At 40.2% G+C, this 17,986-nt stretch overlaps 1 protein-coding gene across 14 annotated transcripts in view; it reads right to left on the bottom strand.

The window, feature by feature from the left end:
- UNC80 (unc-80 homolog, NALCN channel complex subunit) overlaps window positions 1–16,349 on the bottom strand; it is a 215,099-nt gene extending 198,750 nt beyond the window's left edge. For 7 of the 14 annotated variants that reach the window (XM_049106536.1, XM_049106539.1, XM_049106546.1 and 4 more), the window contains exons 1-5: window positions 16,119–16,349; window positions 15,071–15,119; window positions 12,094–12,250; window positions 10,942–11,243; window positions 1,674–1,797 (exon numbers count right to left, since the gene is read on the bottom strand). In XM_049106536.1, the coding sequence (XP_048962493.1) occupies window positions 1,674–1,797; window positions 10,942–11,243; window positions 12,094–12,250; window positions 15,071–15,119; window positions 16,119–16,210 (724 nt within the window). In that variant the 5' untranslated portion in view covers window positions 16,211–16,349. The remainder of the gene's footprint in view (window positions 1–1,673; window positions 1,798–10,941; window positions 11,244–12,093; window positions 12,251–15,070; window positions 15,120–16,118) is intronic. The other 7 variants (XM_049106544.1, XM_049106547.1, XM_049106542.1 and 4 more) reach the window with 1 other exon arrangement.
- Between the last annotated feature and the right edge of the window lie 1,637 nt (window positions 16,350–17,986).

Here is a 17,986-nt window from a genome sequence, read left to right as displayed (position 1 = left end):
CTAGGGGTGTTACGCCCATGCCATGCTTTTTCTTCTGGTCATGTTTCTTCTTAATTTCACTTCAGATGCTGGGTACCATTTCACGACACAGGCATCAGGTAGAGAGGAAAAGAACTCACTGTGAATATCATCTCAGCAGCAAAAGGATGGTGATGTGAACAGCCCCAGTGATTCATGAGGGATATGATTTAATAGTTTTAATACATCTGTTAAATAATAGTTTATATAGTAATGAGAAAGAGAGAGAGACCTAAATGTAAAATGACCTATTTAAAAGGAAAGTGATGACTTAAAAACATGAAAAAGATTCCTTAATCAACATAAAGATATGTCTTTTTCAGTAATAGTTTTGTTTTACTGTAGCACGTTTTATTTTCTTCTGTCCGATTTCTATTGTTTTTGAGTTTTTTAACCTTGTACATCTGTCTTCACACTCAGATTGTTTAATTCAATGAAATTAACCTCATTCCATCCATGGAATCTGAAATAGATCACTTCTGGCTATGACATCGTTACTTATTTAGCTCCTTGCTATTTGAACCTTATGACAGAATGTTATTCTTGAATTTATAACTTATTTCACTGGTTAATGTATTATACACATTAATCCTGGAATTAGTCTGCTTTTACTATATGAAAAATTTCATCTTTTATGATAGTAAGCATGATTTGTCATGATAAGTATCTTATCATTTACATGAATAATATGGCACTCTTTTATTTAGAAAATCCTTTAACACATTATGTACCTTGCAAAGTTATGTTATGAGGGAAAATACATAGGAACTTCTTTGTGGTTTCCTTCCCCTTATGAAGCTTTTTTACATGCATAATCTTCCACTATCTGCAGAAAAATCTTATGAAGCTAATTATATATACATACATATGTATATATAAATATAAATATATCATACATCTATAGATGTACCATATAATTTATCTCTTTCTAAACATTATCAATGCTAAAAGTTTGGTTGGGCATAGAAGGATGGAATTTATTTAAGCTATAAAATGGGCACTTTATGTGGATTCTAATTGACTCCACACTAAGAGGCCATATAAGGTGGTATTATTTTCTCCCTTTTAAAGAAATAAGAACACTCAGATTAGGTGCATCTGTAGTAAGAAAGAGATCTGGAGTGAAGCATGAGCCTTTCAGGTAGTGTTGGTCTCTCTACAATTCACCAATAAGATTACTTCATTAGACAATTCCTATAGTGAAACAGTTTGATAGCAAATAAACACGAACACAAGATTAGTAAGGACCTGTAAGATTGTCTACTATGATGATAATCATGATGAAATAATTATAATAACAGCTTATTCACTATGTGCCTGGATTTCTTCTAAGTAATTTTACATATAATTAATTCATTTATTCTTCCTAACAACTCATAATTACTAGCAATATTATATTTTAACTCCTGTTTTACTTAGGAGGAAACTGAGGCACAGGATTGAAATGACCTATTCAAAGCCACATGACTCAACAGCATGTGCTCCTGGTTTAGTTTCTCATCACATGACTGAGCCCTGAGCCTGGGGTACTAAAAAGGCTCCCTGGAGAAATTTTCAACCTCTTGGTTCCTTAAGGGCAAATCATTCCATCTCCTTTACTTCTGCATATGAGAGAGTCTGCTAAGACTGTCGCACTGGGCGTCCAAGTTACAAACCTGTAATGATGTTCCTGATAGGCTTTACCAGGGCTGTGAAGCCAGAGACTTCAGGCTGTCTGTGCTCCCACATGGGCTGCCATATAACAAGCCCACTGGCCAGTCGGAACGTAAGGTCAGATTCCTGGAGGAAGAGAAGATCTATGTCCAATAACTGGCTTGTAACTGATGGAGGGATCCAGTCATTGCAATGATTAATATCATTCACAAGGTTATTGTCAAAGTAGGCTGATCTTCTAGACCTTCTTTCATCACACAGATGAATGTTCCTAGGTAAACCAGTATCCCTAAGTTATTACCACAATGACTATAGAAACCACGGTGGTCTGCTTTTGGCAAAACTAATCATTAAAATGCAGCTTTGGACAAAGCATGAAACACAAGTTATTGTTTTGTGTTAGCAGTGATCAAGGCCTGTTTTTTTCAAGAGTCTTGGCAGATCTCTTGTGGTTATCATTATTATTCCTCTTACTTATTTGTCCTTCTTTTTCCCCTCTTAAATCAATATCCTCAGATAGTGGCTATTTTGACTTTCCATTCTTCAGGCCGTCTCTTGTTTTTGCCCTTCGTGGAATCAGGAACATATATTTAGACAATTCTAATTTATTGTCAGTAATGTTGCCTTCTCAGCAATCTCTAATTCCTTGAAGGTCTATCAGGCATTCTCCTCCTTCCAAAGCACCTGGCATCATCACAATATTCAACACAGCATTAGAAATTGGGTGCACAATAGGAGCTCAATAAGTACTTGCTGAATTGCACTGACCCTACAACCCATACTCACTCAGTTTATCTATAATTTAAAGTCTCTTCCAGGGAGCACATTCTCCACTTCATCATTACATCATTTTGAGAGGCTAAGATGTTTAAATGCAATGTCATATTGTATAAGTATATTGTATAAATATATGACATTCTGAAATTACATTTTGAACAACTCAGCCACAAAAAAAGAAAAGAAACAACTCAGCCTCTCAAAAAACAGAGATGGAAGCAGACAACATGATCACAGATTAATGAACACAACTGAGATCCAGGAATTCAGTTAGGGCAGTGATTTCCAACACTAACTTGCATATTATAATCACCTAGGGAGCTTTTACAATCTAGGAGGTCCAGGTCTCACTTCTTCCCCTGCCCAGACCGATCAAATTAGAATGGCTCTGAAGTTCTCTGCTGACTTTCATCTGTAGTCATGGTTAAAAACCAATGTTCTTGAAGAATAAGAAGTAGAAAGAAATTGGAATAAAAGAAAAGTGATCCTGCAAAGGGTGAATCATTGTGGCTCAGCATCAAAGAAATCTCAGTTGGAAAGGCTGGTAAATCCACACATTGATACAGAGGGGCCTCTTTATAAGCTAAGAGACTGGGATCCTGGTGCTCTAGAAGTGCCTATGATGGGAAAGTATCTAGGATCCCCTGTGGAGGGGTTAGGAAAGTACATAAAGCACTTGACCAAATTCGGTCAACATTCAAATATGTATAGACCACCTACTGTATACCTGGTACTCTTTTAGGTTCTGGGCTAGAATAGTGAACAAATCATACAAAAATCCTTGCTCTTCTAGTGCAAAAGAGAAGTAAAGCAGGCGAAGGGATGTCTGCAAGGTGTTGACATTTTTAGACAGAATGGTCAGGGAAGCCCTTGTTGTGAAAGCAGCTTTTGAGTAAAAAGATCTGAATGAAATGAAGGAGCTGCCATGTAGATATTTCAGAAAAAGCATTCCATGAGAAGGGATCAGCAAGTGCAAAGGTTCTAAATATGCCTGGTTTATAAAGAAACAGCCAGGAGACTATGTGCCTGGAGCCAAGTAAATGGTAGAAGAGTAGATGAAAAAAAAAAAAAAGGTCAGAGAAGTTATTGAGTTCCAAAAATGTAGGACCTGATAGGTCATTGTAAGGGCTTCAGCAATTACTGAGTAAGACGGGGAGCCACCAGAGGGTTCTGAGTAGTGGCGTGACATTACTGGATGTATGTCTGATAGGATTACTGAGGCTATTAAGAATAGTTCAAGAAAGGGCAAGAGTAGAAAGATAGACCATTTAGGAAGTTATTATCATCTAGGTGGAGGATGATTACAGGAGGGTGTTTTTAGAGGGCAGAATGAGAAGTGGTAGATTGTGGATATATTTTGAAAACAGTCTATAGAGGCGTCAAAGATTTTAGGCTTTGATAAAGATAGGCAAGATGAAGGAGGGGCAGGTATGGGGATATCAGGAGCCTAGTCACACACGTGTTAAGTTTGAGATGCCTGTTGGATGTTCAACTAGAGATACAGAGTAAACAGCCTGACAGGCAGAACTAAAGTTAAAGGAACATAGCATTCATTACATGTGGTGTTAGATCCAGCAAGCAGATGATTAAAGCAAGCAAACTTTATCAGATTTGTCTCCAGAAATGTAGAAAGCCAAATCTCAGTTGACCTGGTTTTGATGATTTCATAGCTTCTGAGCTAAGTCCTTTTCCATGTTCCTCATAAGTAATCTCAGCACAAATAAAATCCTAGTGGATGCTGCATCAGAAGGTAGGTGCTCTTATACAGAAACCCTGGCCTTTAACATTGGTTCTATTGATGTTAGCCCTCACTGACAGTTTTTATTTTATTGTATTTGATATATTTCCAACTGGATTGTATATTTTTTGGAGACAAATTGAGATCTCCTTCATGCATTTCTTTTTGAGCATCACACAGACTTGTTGATTAGTTGAGCATAGTTACATTTCGCATTTACATTACATTTACATGGGGCTAAATCAAATCATTCTTTAGACTTGAACACCTGCAGCATGTGTGGCCTCCTCTTATGTTGCTATGTTCTTTTGTAAGTCCTTTCAAGTTGGCTGAATGTATAGACTCTGGGACCTTAATTCCTCTTCCGGAATCCCCCCCAGTGGGTCATCTAATGCTACGTATGCACATATGGCCAGAAAGTTGATAGCTGGAAAAGACAGTATCATTCAAACACCTATGGGGTGGGTGGTCTAGTAAGGTCCTTAGAAAAATCAGAAGACACAGACACAGTAGAATCAGTATCTCCACATTTCAGATGCATTTCTTGCTTTCACTGAAAGCTGTTTCCATTACAGAATGAAACAATTCTAAACATGTTTACTAGTAGTTTAGAGAAATCGAATTTATAAATTATTATTATTTTCAGTTTCATTTTAAAATTGTTTATGTCACACATCTGGATTTTGTGAAAACCTCCTTGAGGACTTGGATTTTTATTCCTTGCTATTTCTCTAGTACTCTGAGTAGTGCCTATCATAGACGAGGCACTCAATAAATATTTATTGAAAGAATAAGTGAATATGATCAAATGATATCACACTTAAATTCCTTAGTTATAATAAATACTCATCATTTTTCACTAAATTAAATTTAGAATTTGACATATTTTTAGACTGACTTCATGTGACATATTTGAGGCAGTTATAAATTAAAATCACAGAAGTGATGTTCAGAACTCTGGTTGCATTTCTATACACAGATAATGAAGCAGCAGAAAGAGAAATTAAGAAAACAATCCCATTTATAATTGCATCCCAAATAATAAAGTACCTAGGAATAAGCTTAACCAAAGAGTATGGAAAAAAATCAGTGCTCTGTAAACTATAAAACACTGATGAAAGAAGTTGAAGATGACACAAAGAAATGGAAAGACAGTCCCTGCTCATGGATTGGAAGAACAAATGTTGTCAAAATGTCTATACTATCCAAAGCAATCTACAAGCTTAATGCAATCCCTATCAAAATACCAATAGCATTATTCACAGAACTGGAACAAACAATCCGAAAATTTGTATGGACCACAGAAGACCCCAAAGAGTCAAAGCAGTCGTGAAGAAGAAAAACAAAATTGGAAGTATCACACTCCCAGATTTCAAGTTATATTGCAAAGCTACAGTAATCAAAACAGTACTAGCACGAAAATAAACACATAGATCAATGGAACAATACAGAAAACCCAGAATTAAACCTACAATTATATGGTCAATTAATCTTCAACAAAGGAGGAAAGAACATGCAGTGGGAAAAAAGTTTCTTCCACAAATGGTGTTGGGAAAACTGAACAGCCACATGCAAAAGAATGAAACTGGACCTCTTTATTACATCATACATAAAAATAAACTCAAAATGGGTTAAGGACCAAAATGGATTAAAGACCTGAAACCATAAAAATCCTAGAAGAAAACACAGGCAGTAATGTCTCTGGCATAGCCACAGCAACATTTTTCTAGATATATCACCTGAGGCAAGGGAAAATAAAAGCAAAAATAAACTCTATCAAAATAAAAAGCTTTTGTATAGTGAAGGAAAAAGTCAACAAAACTAAAAGGCAACCTACCGAATGGGAGAAGATATTTGCAAATGACATATCTGATAAAAGACAAGTATCTAAAACATATAAAGAACTTCTAAAACTCAACACCCCAAAATAAGTAATCCAATTAAAAAATGGGCAGAAGACACAAACAGACATCTCTCCAAAGAAGACATACAGATGGCCTACAAATACATGAAAAGATGCTCAATCTCACACACCACCAGGGAAATGCAAATTCAAAACCACAATGAGATATCACCCCACACCTGTCAGAATGGCTAAAATCAAAAACACAAGAAACAAGTATTGGTAAGGATGTGGAGAAAAAAAAAAAAACCCTCTCACACTGCTGGTGGGAGTGCAAATTTGTGCAACCACTATGGAAAGCACTATGGAGGTTCTTCAAAATGTTAAAACTAGAACCACCCTATGATCCAGTAATCACACTACTGGGTATTTACCCAATAAATAAGTTTTAAAAAACCAATTCCAAGGGATACAGGTGCCCCTAACTTTTTACAGTATTATTTATAATATCCAGATTATGGAAGCAGGCGAAGTGTCGTCCATCAATAGAAGAAGGGATAAAGAAGATGTGATATATAGATTCACAATGGAGTATTATCCAGCCATGAAAAAGAGTGAAATCTTGTCATTTATAATGACAGGGATGGAGAGAGAATATAATACTAAGTGAAATAAATAAGAGAAAGAAAAATCCCATATGATTTCACTCATGTGTGGAATTTTAAAATTTAAATTCAATTTGCCAACATACAACATAACACCCAGTGCTCAACACATCATGTGCCCTCCTTAGTGCCCATCACCCAGTTACCCTATCCCCCCACCAATTCCTCTTTCATTTGTGGAATTTAATAAACAAAACAAATGATCAAAGAAAAAAAGAGAGGAGAGACAAACCAAGAAACAGATTCTTAACTATAGAGAACTGATGACTACCAGAGGGAAGATGGGTTATCATAAAGCTAGAGGAAGAGAGGAATGGATCTTAAATGTAGTTGTGAAGGATGGAGAAGAGTTTTCTAGGCAGAAGGGCAGGGCAGGAAAGCATTCTAGGACTAGCATGAGAATAGGCCTGGTAGAAAGCATGTTATGTTCCTGGGGAGACTCCAAGGAACTCGCAGGCAGGAGGATTAGTTAGAAGAGGGCCCAGTTACTAGAATAAAGATCTGGAGTTTCACTTGCTGTTATGATGAGAAATCAACAAATTACTTTAAGCATGTTGGTGATACAGTCAGATCTACATAGATCACTTTAGTGTTGATTCAATTTAGTGTTGAAATTTGATGAGACAATTCAGGAGACTGTGAATCCAGTTAGAAAGTGGTTTCAACAGGATTTCAGCCTCCCACACCTCCTGCAGCACCATGTCATAGAAGAGCCCCAACACGCAGCACTGTCTGTGGAAGTGCTGCTTGGCAATGGGAAGGAGTAAAGTCAAGAAAAAGAATGACAAGGTGGGCATCACAGAGTTTGGACACCACAGAGTTTCCACACCACCACTCTGTAGAAACACCAGTCTGGATGGTTGTGTGATTTGCCCCCAGGAATGTGCAAGTATCTGGGGGTAGGGGTAGAAGTGGAATTGGGTCATTACCTGGGGTTGGAATATTGACGGACAATGTAAAGGAAGGAGAGGGAGATAAAGGACATCAAATGATGCTGGTGAGGAGCAGTCCACACAGGTATAGTAGGGACAGGAGGGTGGAAACCTAAGGCAGTGATTGTCAATCAGGGGCAATTCTCACCCCCTGCTCACCCACTTGGGGGGACATTTGGCAGTGTCTGAGGTCATTTGTGGCTGTCACAACTCAAAAGGAGGAGGTGATACTAGTATCTGGTGACTAGGGGCCAGGAATGTGTCTGGTAGCCTACACAGCACAGGACAATGTCCCACAAGGAAGAATTATTTGGCCCCAAATGACAACAGTGCCAAAGCAGAGAAACCCTGACCTAAGGACTATACATTCCCTGACTACATGTAAAAAAGCAAACAGCTCACACAGGTGAGGTGAAGGAGAAAGCCTTGTGGAGAAAAAAAAAAAAAAAAAGATTAAAAAAAAAAAGAAAGCCTTGTGGAGAAACTTATTGACTCATTAATATTTTTTATTCCCTATAGCATCTGGAACAAGATTCCCTTCATAGTCATAATAAAATGATGAAATAATAATATGTTAGTAATAACAGCTAATAATCTTTGTTTATTATGATTTAGTCATGGTACCATGTTTTATATGCATTGTCTTATTCCCTTAAAAATGCTCCAATACTCCCTTATAAATGCTCCAGGGCATAAGTAACACTTGAGGGTCTTGAGCCAGAAACTATCTGTGTACTCTCTCCCCTAAGAGAGGATCTGGCTCCCCTTCTACTAATAATGCAAAATACGAAGAGCGATAAAATGCCAACGCTAAAAGCAACTAACATTTAATACCCTTTCACGTGTAATGTTGAGCACTATCATACGTTTCATCACAGTGCCCCACAAAACTATTCTCACGTCCAACTTATACTTGAGGAAAACTGAGGCTTGCTCTATGTCCCATAGTAGGGAACAGCAACCGTAGGATCAAATGCAGGCCTGTTTCCAAGACTTGGATGCTCAGCCATGTCTTCAAATGAAATTACAGCCATTCCCATCAGTACTGTATTTTCACATTTTTTTTAATTCAGAGGATATTTCTCCACAGACAGACATCTCTATGGGCTCTCACTATTTAAAGAAGCCTTCTTTCCCGTCCTCTCCATTTTAAGGACTATATCTACATATTATCACTACTCTTAGCACCTGGATCAGCCTCTGATAATAATTTGGTTTTACTCAGTCACTTATTAAATAGTTATTGAGTACTTCATTTTGGCCAGACAGTATTCTAGACATTGCAATACAGTGTGACCCGAATAGGCAATGTCCTTTTGCTCAAGAATTCTGTTCTAGTGGGGGTGATGCCACGAACATGCAAACAACCGCAGAAAATAATTTTGGGTACTGATAAGTGCAAAGAGGGAAAAAAAATGTGTGGTCATGTGCTAGTGACACTAAAGTAGCCAGGAAAATTCTTCCTGAGATGGTGATGTTTCATACAGAAGGAAAAACCAGCACAGGACTTGAAAGCAAGAGTGAGTGTGACGGCGAGCCTCAGAGCTTGGAGGCTAGTGAGGGAGAGAAAGCCTATTGACTATCTACATGGAGGGAGATGGGGCTGAGAAAGTGAGCAGGAGCCTGGACCTGCTGGCCCCCTAAGCCAGGGAATGGCCTCTATTAGAACAATGCTTTTTAGTAAGTCTAAGCATCATAAAAGACTTTTTAAAATGGAAAGTCAAAGATTAAAAAAAAAAAAAGGAAAGTCAAAGATTTTAAAGTAGCCATTTAATTTGATTTCATGACATTTAAAATTTTTAGTATGTTTCTTTATTTTTTTAAGATTTTTACTTTTGAAATTTTATTTGAATTCAATTTGCCAACATATAGTATGTTTCATGGACAACGTGGCCAGTGCATGCAAAGCACTTTCGGAATTTACAAAGCACTTTTAGGAATTCTATTCCTAGCAGCAATGGGACAGTGTCAAACGACAGTGAATTAAAACAATTTTTTAAAAGATTTTATTTATTTGAGAGAGTGAGCAAGCACGAGCAGCAGGAAGGACAGAGGGAGAGGGAGAAGCAGACTCCCCACTGAGCAGGGAGTCCGACACAGGGCTGGATCCCAGGACCATGGGACCATGACCTGAGCTGAAGGCAGACGTTCAACTGACTGAGCCACACAGGTGCCCCAAGTGAAAGTGAATTTTAAATAAAACTAAAATGAATGAAAAGACTTACTAGTTTATTCTCCATATAGTAACTATTAATGGTCACAACCACCTATCTATATGTATGTACACACGGACACTTACGCACACACAAAAATATAACTTGAACCATCCATACATTAGGATTCAAATATTCTATTGAGGAACACTTGAGTATATCAATTTCTTCTTATCCCTTAATTTAGCACTCAGATGGAACACTATAATTTATTCATTCACAGAAATAACAAATAGATCTTGATTTCTCTCCATGTGTTGGGACTATGCTTTCTTTACATATATTCACCTTGTGTTAGTGGTATCCACAAGTGTATCTAATGGAAGATCCAAGAGATTAAGTAATATCACCAAGATCACACAGCTAGAGAGTGGTGGCACAGTAACTTCAAATGATATTATCTCTTTCAGACCCAAGGGATACTTGTATATAATTACATTTTAATACAATTGGTCTCCATGTAATCCTACTTTTTGTATTTTACACTTTAATATTTTGAAAAGCAATTCTCAATTCTACAACACTGTCGAAAAGTCCACAGTATGTATAAGCCGTTTAAAATTTCTGCTCTAGACCCACATTATAAAAGAGATAGCTTACAAGGTGCTGTACAAATACAAAAAAGATACAATTCCGTTTACCTGGAGAGTTTCAGAGGAACAGATCTGTGGAAATGATGACATTGAGGTTGAGGCTTGAAAATCATTAGGGGAACAGAAGAAAGAGGGCAGAGCAAACAGCAAGGACATATTCAAGGAATGGCTCCCAGAGCTGGATCATGAAGATGCCAGTAGGGACTGGCAAATGACAAATTAAAAGAAGAAGGTCATCCTTGACCTTATACCTTATATTTAATATGTTGGACATTATCTTGGGGCAGAAGGAGAATCATTGAAGATTTTCAGTAGGTAAATGACATGCTGCGAACTGTGTTTTTGAAATAATGTCCAGTGGTTTGATATAGAAAGGAAGCCGTCCATGTCTTGGCTTGCTACGAGATCATATACAGACAAGGACAACCAAATATGGAAATATGAAAACACCATCTGAGGCCCACCTCACCTCTATCCCCCCATCAGCGTAATACTAGTCCTCTCCTTACCTTGATCCTGTGTACCAGAGGAGCGAACAGAAACACAAAGAGCTCCACAGTGGCCATGGAGTTCTGGAAGATCTTCCTGCGGTTGTTCTCTTCTTCATCATTGGAGCTGCTGTGGCAAGGCTGCCCTGGGGAACCTTGGTTTTCTACTTGGTGGATGAACGCACTGCTGCTGCCACCCCAGCTGGAGCCACGGTCTGTGCCCCCAAATCGCTCACTATTGCAGTCCTGGGGAGCTTCTAGGAGCATCCAGTGCAGGGTGTGAAGGAGCTTTGTCTCAGCAACACCCAGTTTATCCTGGTGGCCTGCATGGGGATAGTCACAGAGTCAAATTAAGACAAACTCTGCTACCAGAACAATGGATAGCCACCCTGGGTATGGGAAGAACATCTTTGTTTTGCTCTGCATTTGATTTCCTGGGAGACACTAGCATTTCTCTACACTTCTTTCAACCACTGCTGGAAGGGCTCATTCTTGTTTTGGGGCTTTCTAACTGGCTACAATCTCTGCAGCATAATGTACTGTCAGAGGAGGAGAAACGGCATGCGTCATACCTCCTCAGTCGGATACCCACATATATCTCCAAATAGGCAGCAAGGTGGTTAAGAGCACAGGCTCTGAAGATAGCAACGACTCTACTTTAGACAGTGTGACCAAGAAACCCCCTCTATAAAGGGAACATTTGAGCAGAGACTCAAATAAGGGGAAAGAACTGGATGGAAAAGAGCACATATGCAAACGAGGAATCCGCAAGATAATCCAAAAAAGAAGAGTCTTTATGCACACGTATACACATACACACAGTACTACCAGGCACAAGGGGTCCCCCTTTGGGAGTTGAGAGAGCAGAAGGGAAATCTGATTGGAACTCATCTTGGATGGGGGATAGTCTTTAACTCCCCTGTAATGTTTTAATGTTAAAAAGGAAAATATATTCGCATATAAGTTATAAAATTCAAAATTTAAAAATGGGAGAGCCGGGGCCTTCACTGGGAAAATGGATATCATTGTGGTAGCAACGTGAGGGGGCTTTTATGAGAATTAAATGAGATAATGTGCATTCAGTGCTTGCGAAAAGCATAAGCACTCGATAGATGCTGTTACCACGAGTGCTGACGACCATGTGCCGCGAAGAAGCAATGCGGAGGGACCAACCTAACTTGTTTCTGTTGGAAAGCAGGGTTGCCGTGCAGTGGAGGACGTGAGGCAAAGCAGCTTGCACCAGCTCCCATCTGGAAATGCTCTGGATGGCTTCAGAGAGGGCTGGGGAGAGGCCGTGCAGCTTGTTTTCTACCAACACTCGTTCAAAGGACTGCAGATACCCAAAAAGAAGAAAAAAAAATAATGTAAAATAAGGAATTGAAGATCATGACTATCAAGAAACTAGGGATCGAGGTACTACAAAGACACAAATCCCTGGATCAAATTTTTTAGACACTCACATTGCATTTCATGTTATCATGGGTCCGTGATAATTTCTTTTCAATCATTTTAATCATTTTTAGGTTTTTGATTTAAAATACGGGACTTGAGTTATTAAGTGAGTTTTATTTTCACCCAAATGAGCTTCCTCTAAAAAAAGAACACAGCACCACATTTAATTCAGGCAATTCTGTAACAGTTTATAAAATGCTGCTAAGGCATCCAAAGGGGCTGTCGCAACTGCGGAACAAAGTGAAATGTCTTTTGGGAAAATGTCTTGAGGACAGTGTGGATGTCAATGTTCAACAAATGTTAAATAAGATACAACTCTTTCAAGAAATCTGATTTGAGGGTCGCTGAATTATTTCATGTCCTTGTCAATAACCTGGCACAGAACATTCCTCACCTAATGCCTGTAATCATAGAAATACTTAATATATCTGTTGAATAAAAATGAAAGGGAGGGAGAGAAGACTGGAGGGAAATAAGTCATAAGCTTTGCTGGTTTATTAAATCATCTATCTTGGCCAGGGATACTTTCAGAGAGTGGAGCATCCCAGAACGAATGTGACCTAGGCAGTTGTTGTTATTTGAATGAGGAGGAGGATAGCACTCTAAAGTGCTATAAAGCATAGCTACCAAATATTGAAATAAATCTGGTAAATATTTGGCTTGTGTGAACTGAGCCTGATTTCTCTTTTATGCCCCGTGTGATCAGGAAAACCATGGAAGTGTGCCCTAGGGTGATCATAATACAGACTCCAAGTATTCAAGCTGTAGTATTATTAAGGATATCAGAGAAAAAGACATGGCTTCATTCAGAGATTCCAAAGAAAACTAATTACCTTTTGGTTCAAAACAGGAAAATAAGAAATTCACCTTCATAATGAAAGGCATGCTAAGGTTTCGGTAAGGAGTGTAAACAGAGATGAGGTTTTGTTTTGGTTTTTAAACTAAATAAAGACAGATCCAAAAGCTTTTAAATTCTTCAGCCCTCAGGTATCTAAGGATTCATTAAGTAAAGGGTGAGTATGTTGGGCATTAAAGGATTATAAAGAATTTATACAGTCTTGCTGAATACAGTTTAGAAGATGAGTTGCATTATTTTATAATATCAGGGCACTCTGGGTACTTAATATCATTTTCTTCCTAAATATCACTAATATAACTCATTATTTTTAAACCCTGAAAATTGCTTTCTACATTTTTATTTCTCTATCTATGTGACTTAGTTATTTAATATTGTATGACTACATTAAAAATGCCAGATCTTTGCCAAGAACAGGGAAAAGTCAGGATATTAAGATAGTATAATTGCAAGCATGATTTATGGAAGCCTCAGTGATTTTTTTAAGTGTCAAATTACTCTTACTTGAAGTAAGTACAACAAATTCCATTAAAAGGTCCTTACTAAAAGATTATATTTTAAAAATATCTCCGTAGCAACTTTGAAGAGCAGGAGTTAGAATAAAACAAAGCCCTAGTTGAGTGTGTGTCCCTGTGTGTTTAAAACTCTATAGTTGGCTTTCATCATTTTTAATGACCCTAACACATTTCAGAACTCCTTCCCAGAAGGTCATCTATGTGATCATTTGCAAATTTTCATGGCAAGGCCCAAATGGGGAGGTTTCCACTTTTAGGTTATAATATATGAAATGTGAAGACCTTTATTGGAGTTCAAAATTTTAATGAAATCTAAGAAGAGTTCATTTCATTTTTGCTTTATGATTTCATGTCTTTTGTTTTCAATTCGTGATTTGGACATTTTTAGGGACATGGGATTCCCTTTGCCTCTCAGGACAAGTGCACTCTATAGAGTATAAATACTAGTAGCATTATTTCCATAATTATTTTATATCATTTATTTTCAGGCTTGCACAAACCATGCAAGACACAGAAGTTTAGAACTGCTATGACTTTGAGAAGTTCACGGGCACTCATCTCATTAACTTCCACCATAACAGTCGTGATACTGTTGATTAAAGATTGGACTTCTTGGGGCACCTGGGTGGCTCAGTCAGTTAAACATCTGCCTTCTGCTCAGGTCATGATCCCAGGGCCCTAGGATTCACCTACACATCAGCTCCCTGCTCAGAGAGGAGCCTGCTTTTCCCTCTCCCTCTGCCTTCCACTCCCCCTACTTGTGTGCTCTCTCTCACGCTCTGTCAGACGAATAATAATAGAAAAAACTTTAAAAAAAAAGATTGCACTTCTTATCTCTCTACTATTTCTTCTACTCCTCTACCCCTATCTACTCTGGGCTAAGTTCTTTTAGACTTTCTCCTCCCCTTTGCTCTTCCCTTACCTATCCCCCCAGCCCCCTTTCACAGTTTTGTCTACCAGTCACATTAGCAGTGCACCTTACCTATCCAATGCTCTTAACAAGGAATCCACTCCACCCCTGCCCCCAGCCACCAGTGCCCCCAGTCTCTTTTCTTGATCCATTTTTCTCCATAGTGCTTATCACTATCTGGCTTACTATGTATTTTACTTATTTGGAGAGGCTTGACTTCCTGCTACTAGAATGCAAACTGTATTTTGATTATTGCTCTATCCCATCATTTGGAACTGTGCCTAGCACATAGTAAGTGCTCAATAATATTTGCTGAGTAAATTAATCTATACAGTCAGTACAGTTTAATGCCTTTCTTTGGGTTGAAATTACCACACCAAATATGGAAATAATCATTAAATGGTGAATATCACATACCACACACGAGGCTTCATATTGCTTCCCCAGTTTAGGCCTCAAAAATGCACTGAAAAATTAATAGAGATAGTTGTTATAAATATAAGTAAAATTATCAGCATCTTTATGACATATTTTTTCAACGGACAAGACATAGTGCTCTAAAACTCAAATTTCATGCCTCCCTATAGCTTGTTAATGAGCAGGTGTTGAACAGCTGACGACATTTGCTTTCACATGTGTAATTACATATATGAAAGAGATGTGGATCTCCACATTTCCTGTATCCACTTTTATTCCAACGACTTTTTTTTCCTAATTAGATTCCAAATTGTCAATGGTCAGGAGTGGTGTATTGCTCGCGTGTATAATTATATCAAAAACTAAAAATGAACACAGTTTGTGGGTTGTGATTTCCAGGACCTAATTTTTTATCTGATAAATTTCAATAATAATAATAATGATGATTGATGATGATGATGATGATGATGATGATGATGAAAACCTTGTTTCCTGGTAATTGGAATAGGTTTCAGGTCTTTCCAGGAAAAACAACAACAACAAAAAAAAAAACAAATGCTTATCAAAAATCATCCTCCTCGGGGTCTTGAACCAGGAAGACCACACTGGCTAAATCCGAGCAAAAATGGTTAACAAGTGGGCATAGCAGATATTCGCCAAACAGGAGCTGGAAAAACAACAGGTCACCGGCCTGGAATTACAGCAGGAGATGGAGGGGGAATTGGACGCAAGAGCACAACCAGTCATAATTATCTTTCCTAGTTCCCCGCCCCCTCTTCTTAGGCTTTCTGCCCTCCCACCCCCTAAATAATGTATATATTTATTCGACTGCCAATCTGCGTGTGGCCAAACTTCACGGAAATATTTTTTAAATGCGCGTTTTCTAAGCAGGTGCAGAGGGCTCGCTCTCCAGCCCCAGAGAGGGAGCTGCGGGCTGTGGCGCGGCCTCGGCGGCGGCGGCGGCGGCGGCGGCGGCGGCGGCGGGGACCCGGGCGGCCCCGGGAGCGCCCCCAGCCCCGGGCGGCCGCCGGCCCCGCGCGCCCCTCACCTGGTCTGCCGCCACAGGAAGGTCTGGATGGGCAGCGGGATGCCGCGGCCGCCGTCCTGCTCCTGGCCCTCGGAGCTCTTCCTCTTCACCATGATGGTGGCTCCCGGGAGTCCTCCTGCAGGACCCAGCGCTGGCTCCTCGCCGGCCGCCGCCTCCCGCCGCTCTGCCCAACTCTCATCCCCTCCTTCCCCGAGGCAGAGCCGGCTCTCTCCGCCCCGATCCCCCGTCCCTCGCCCCCTCCCCCGCCCCTCCCGGCGCGCGGAACACGGCTGCGGGAGCAGGGGGGGGCCGGCGGGGCGGAGCGGGGAGGGGGGCGCTCGCTCGAGCAGCCCGCCTCGCCCCCGCGCCCGCGCCCGCGCCCTGCTTTCAGCACCTCCCACCGTGGACAGCGGCCCGCGCCGGCCCGGCCCGCGGGAGCGCGGCGCTGGGGGCGCTGGGGGCGCTGGGGGCGCGGCCGGCAGCGGTGGGCTGGCCCGGGGGGTCCTCGCCCCGCATTGCCCGCGGAGCCCCTGGCGCCTCGTCCGCCCGCCGACCCGCGGGGATTCGGCGGCCTTGCCTTCGAGCTGCGCCCCGGGAGCGTCCCCCGTCCTGCTCCCCGACCTCAGCATCCAAAGACCTGTCACGGGCTGGGGGAGGAGGAGCTCCGGGAATCCGCAGAGCAGTCACTAACCCTGGCCTCATTCGCACCTCTAGCAAGGAGGTCAGGAGTCCACCCTTGGGTTTTAGCAGAAGGAGCACATGAAAATGATCAGAAGCGTAAACAAGCAAGGAAGGGAGCAAGCTTGCCTTGAAAGTTTGCTAATGTGAGAGTTTATTTTAAAATGGTGACCACAGGTAACTAACCAGATTCTGCTAAAGCAGAAACCAGTGGTGGGGATCACTTAATTATAACTTGAGAAATAACGTTCCAATCAGGCTTTTAGGAAATGTTGTTTAGGGCAGCCTGGGTGGCTCAGTGGTTTAGCGCTTGCCTTTGGCCCAGGGTGGGATCCTGGAGACCTGGGATGGAGTCCCACGTCGGGCTCCCTGCATGGAGCCTGCTTCTCTCTCTGCCTCCGTCTCTCATGAATGAATAAATAAAAATTTTTAAAAGAGGAAATGTTGTTTATTATAGTCCATGAATGTACTTGGGTGACCCGGTTCATCCCAATGATATCTGCCATTTCCCTTCAGTTGTCATAGTCAAATGGCTCTACGTAGTTTAGAGATGGATTAGTGTTAGGTCTCTTATCTAGCAGCAAAATAAATAGGGGGGGGGATAAAATGAAATAACCGGAGTAGAAAACCATTGCTGTGGAGTAGAAAACCAACAACCTGCAAACAAATACAGTCACACACCTGCTTGAACAAAGATATTGATGTAACACATGAAATAGAGAATGAGACCCCAGGGCCTGATCTCGATAGATAGAAATATTTCCTGTATAATTAACTACTGTGCATCTACTCTGTATAGAGAGAATTATATGGTATATGTCGGCATTTTCAGTCACAAAATTAAATTCTCCATTTAATTTCTTGAAGTAATCTTTTAATGGGAATTTTGAAACAACGAACGATAGAGTCTAATTACAGTTTATTCAATGCATATTTATTGAGTCCTTTTTATACGCCAAGTACTACGCTATATAGATTCCTATTCTTAGGGAACTCGACAGCATTGAAAGGAATATAGACATGGACAGAAAAAGGGTACCATGGGAGGCATGACACAGATTCACTTACAAACAAAGGGACAAGGCAGAAAATATGGGCAGGAATTGGATGGAGAAAGGTTTTGTGTGGCAAGCTACAAAGTTTGGATAAGACTTTAAGTAGGGCAGTAAAAACTTTTGATTCCGTTTAAGTGCAATTGGTATGAGTGGGAT

This window comes from Canis lupus, chromosome 37, assembly GCF_003254725.2.
Source record: "Canis lupus dingo isolate Sandy chromosome 37, ASM325472v2, whole genome shotgun sequence".
NCBI classification, from domain to species: domain Eukaryota; kingdom Metazoa; phylum Chordata; class Mammalia; order Carnivora; family Canidae; genus Canis; species Canis lupus.
Note: the sequence above shows the minus strand (reverse complement) of the source record. Positions and strands in the feature narration are given on the sequence as shown.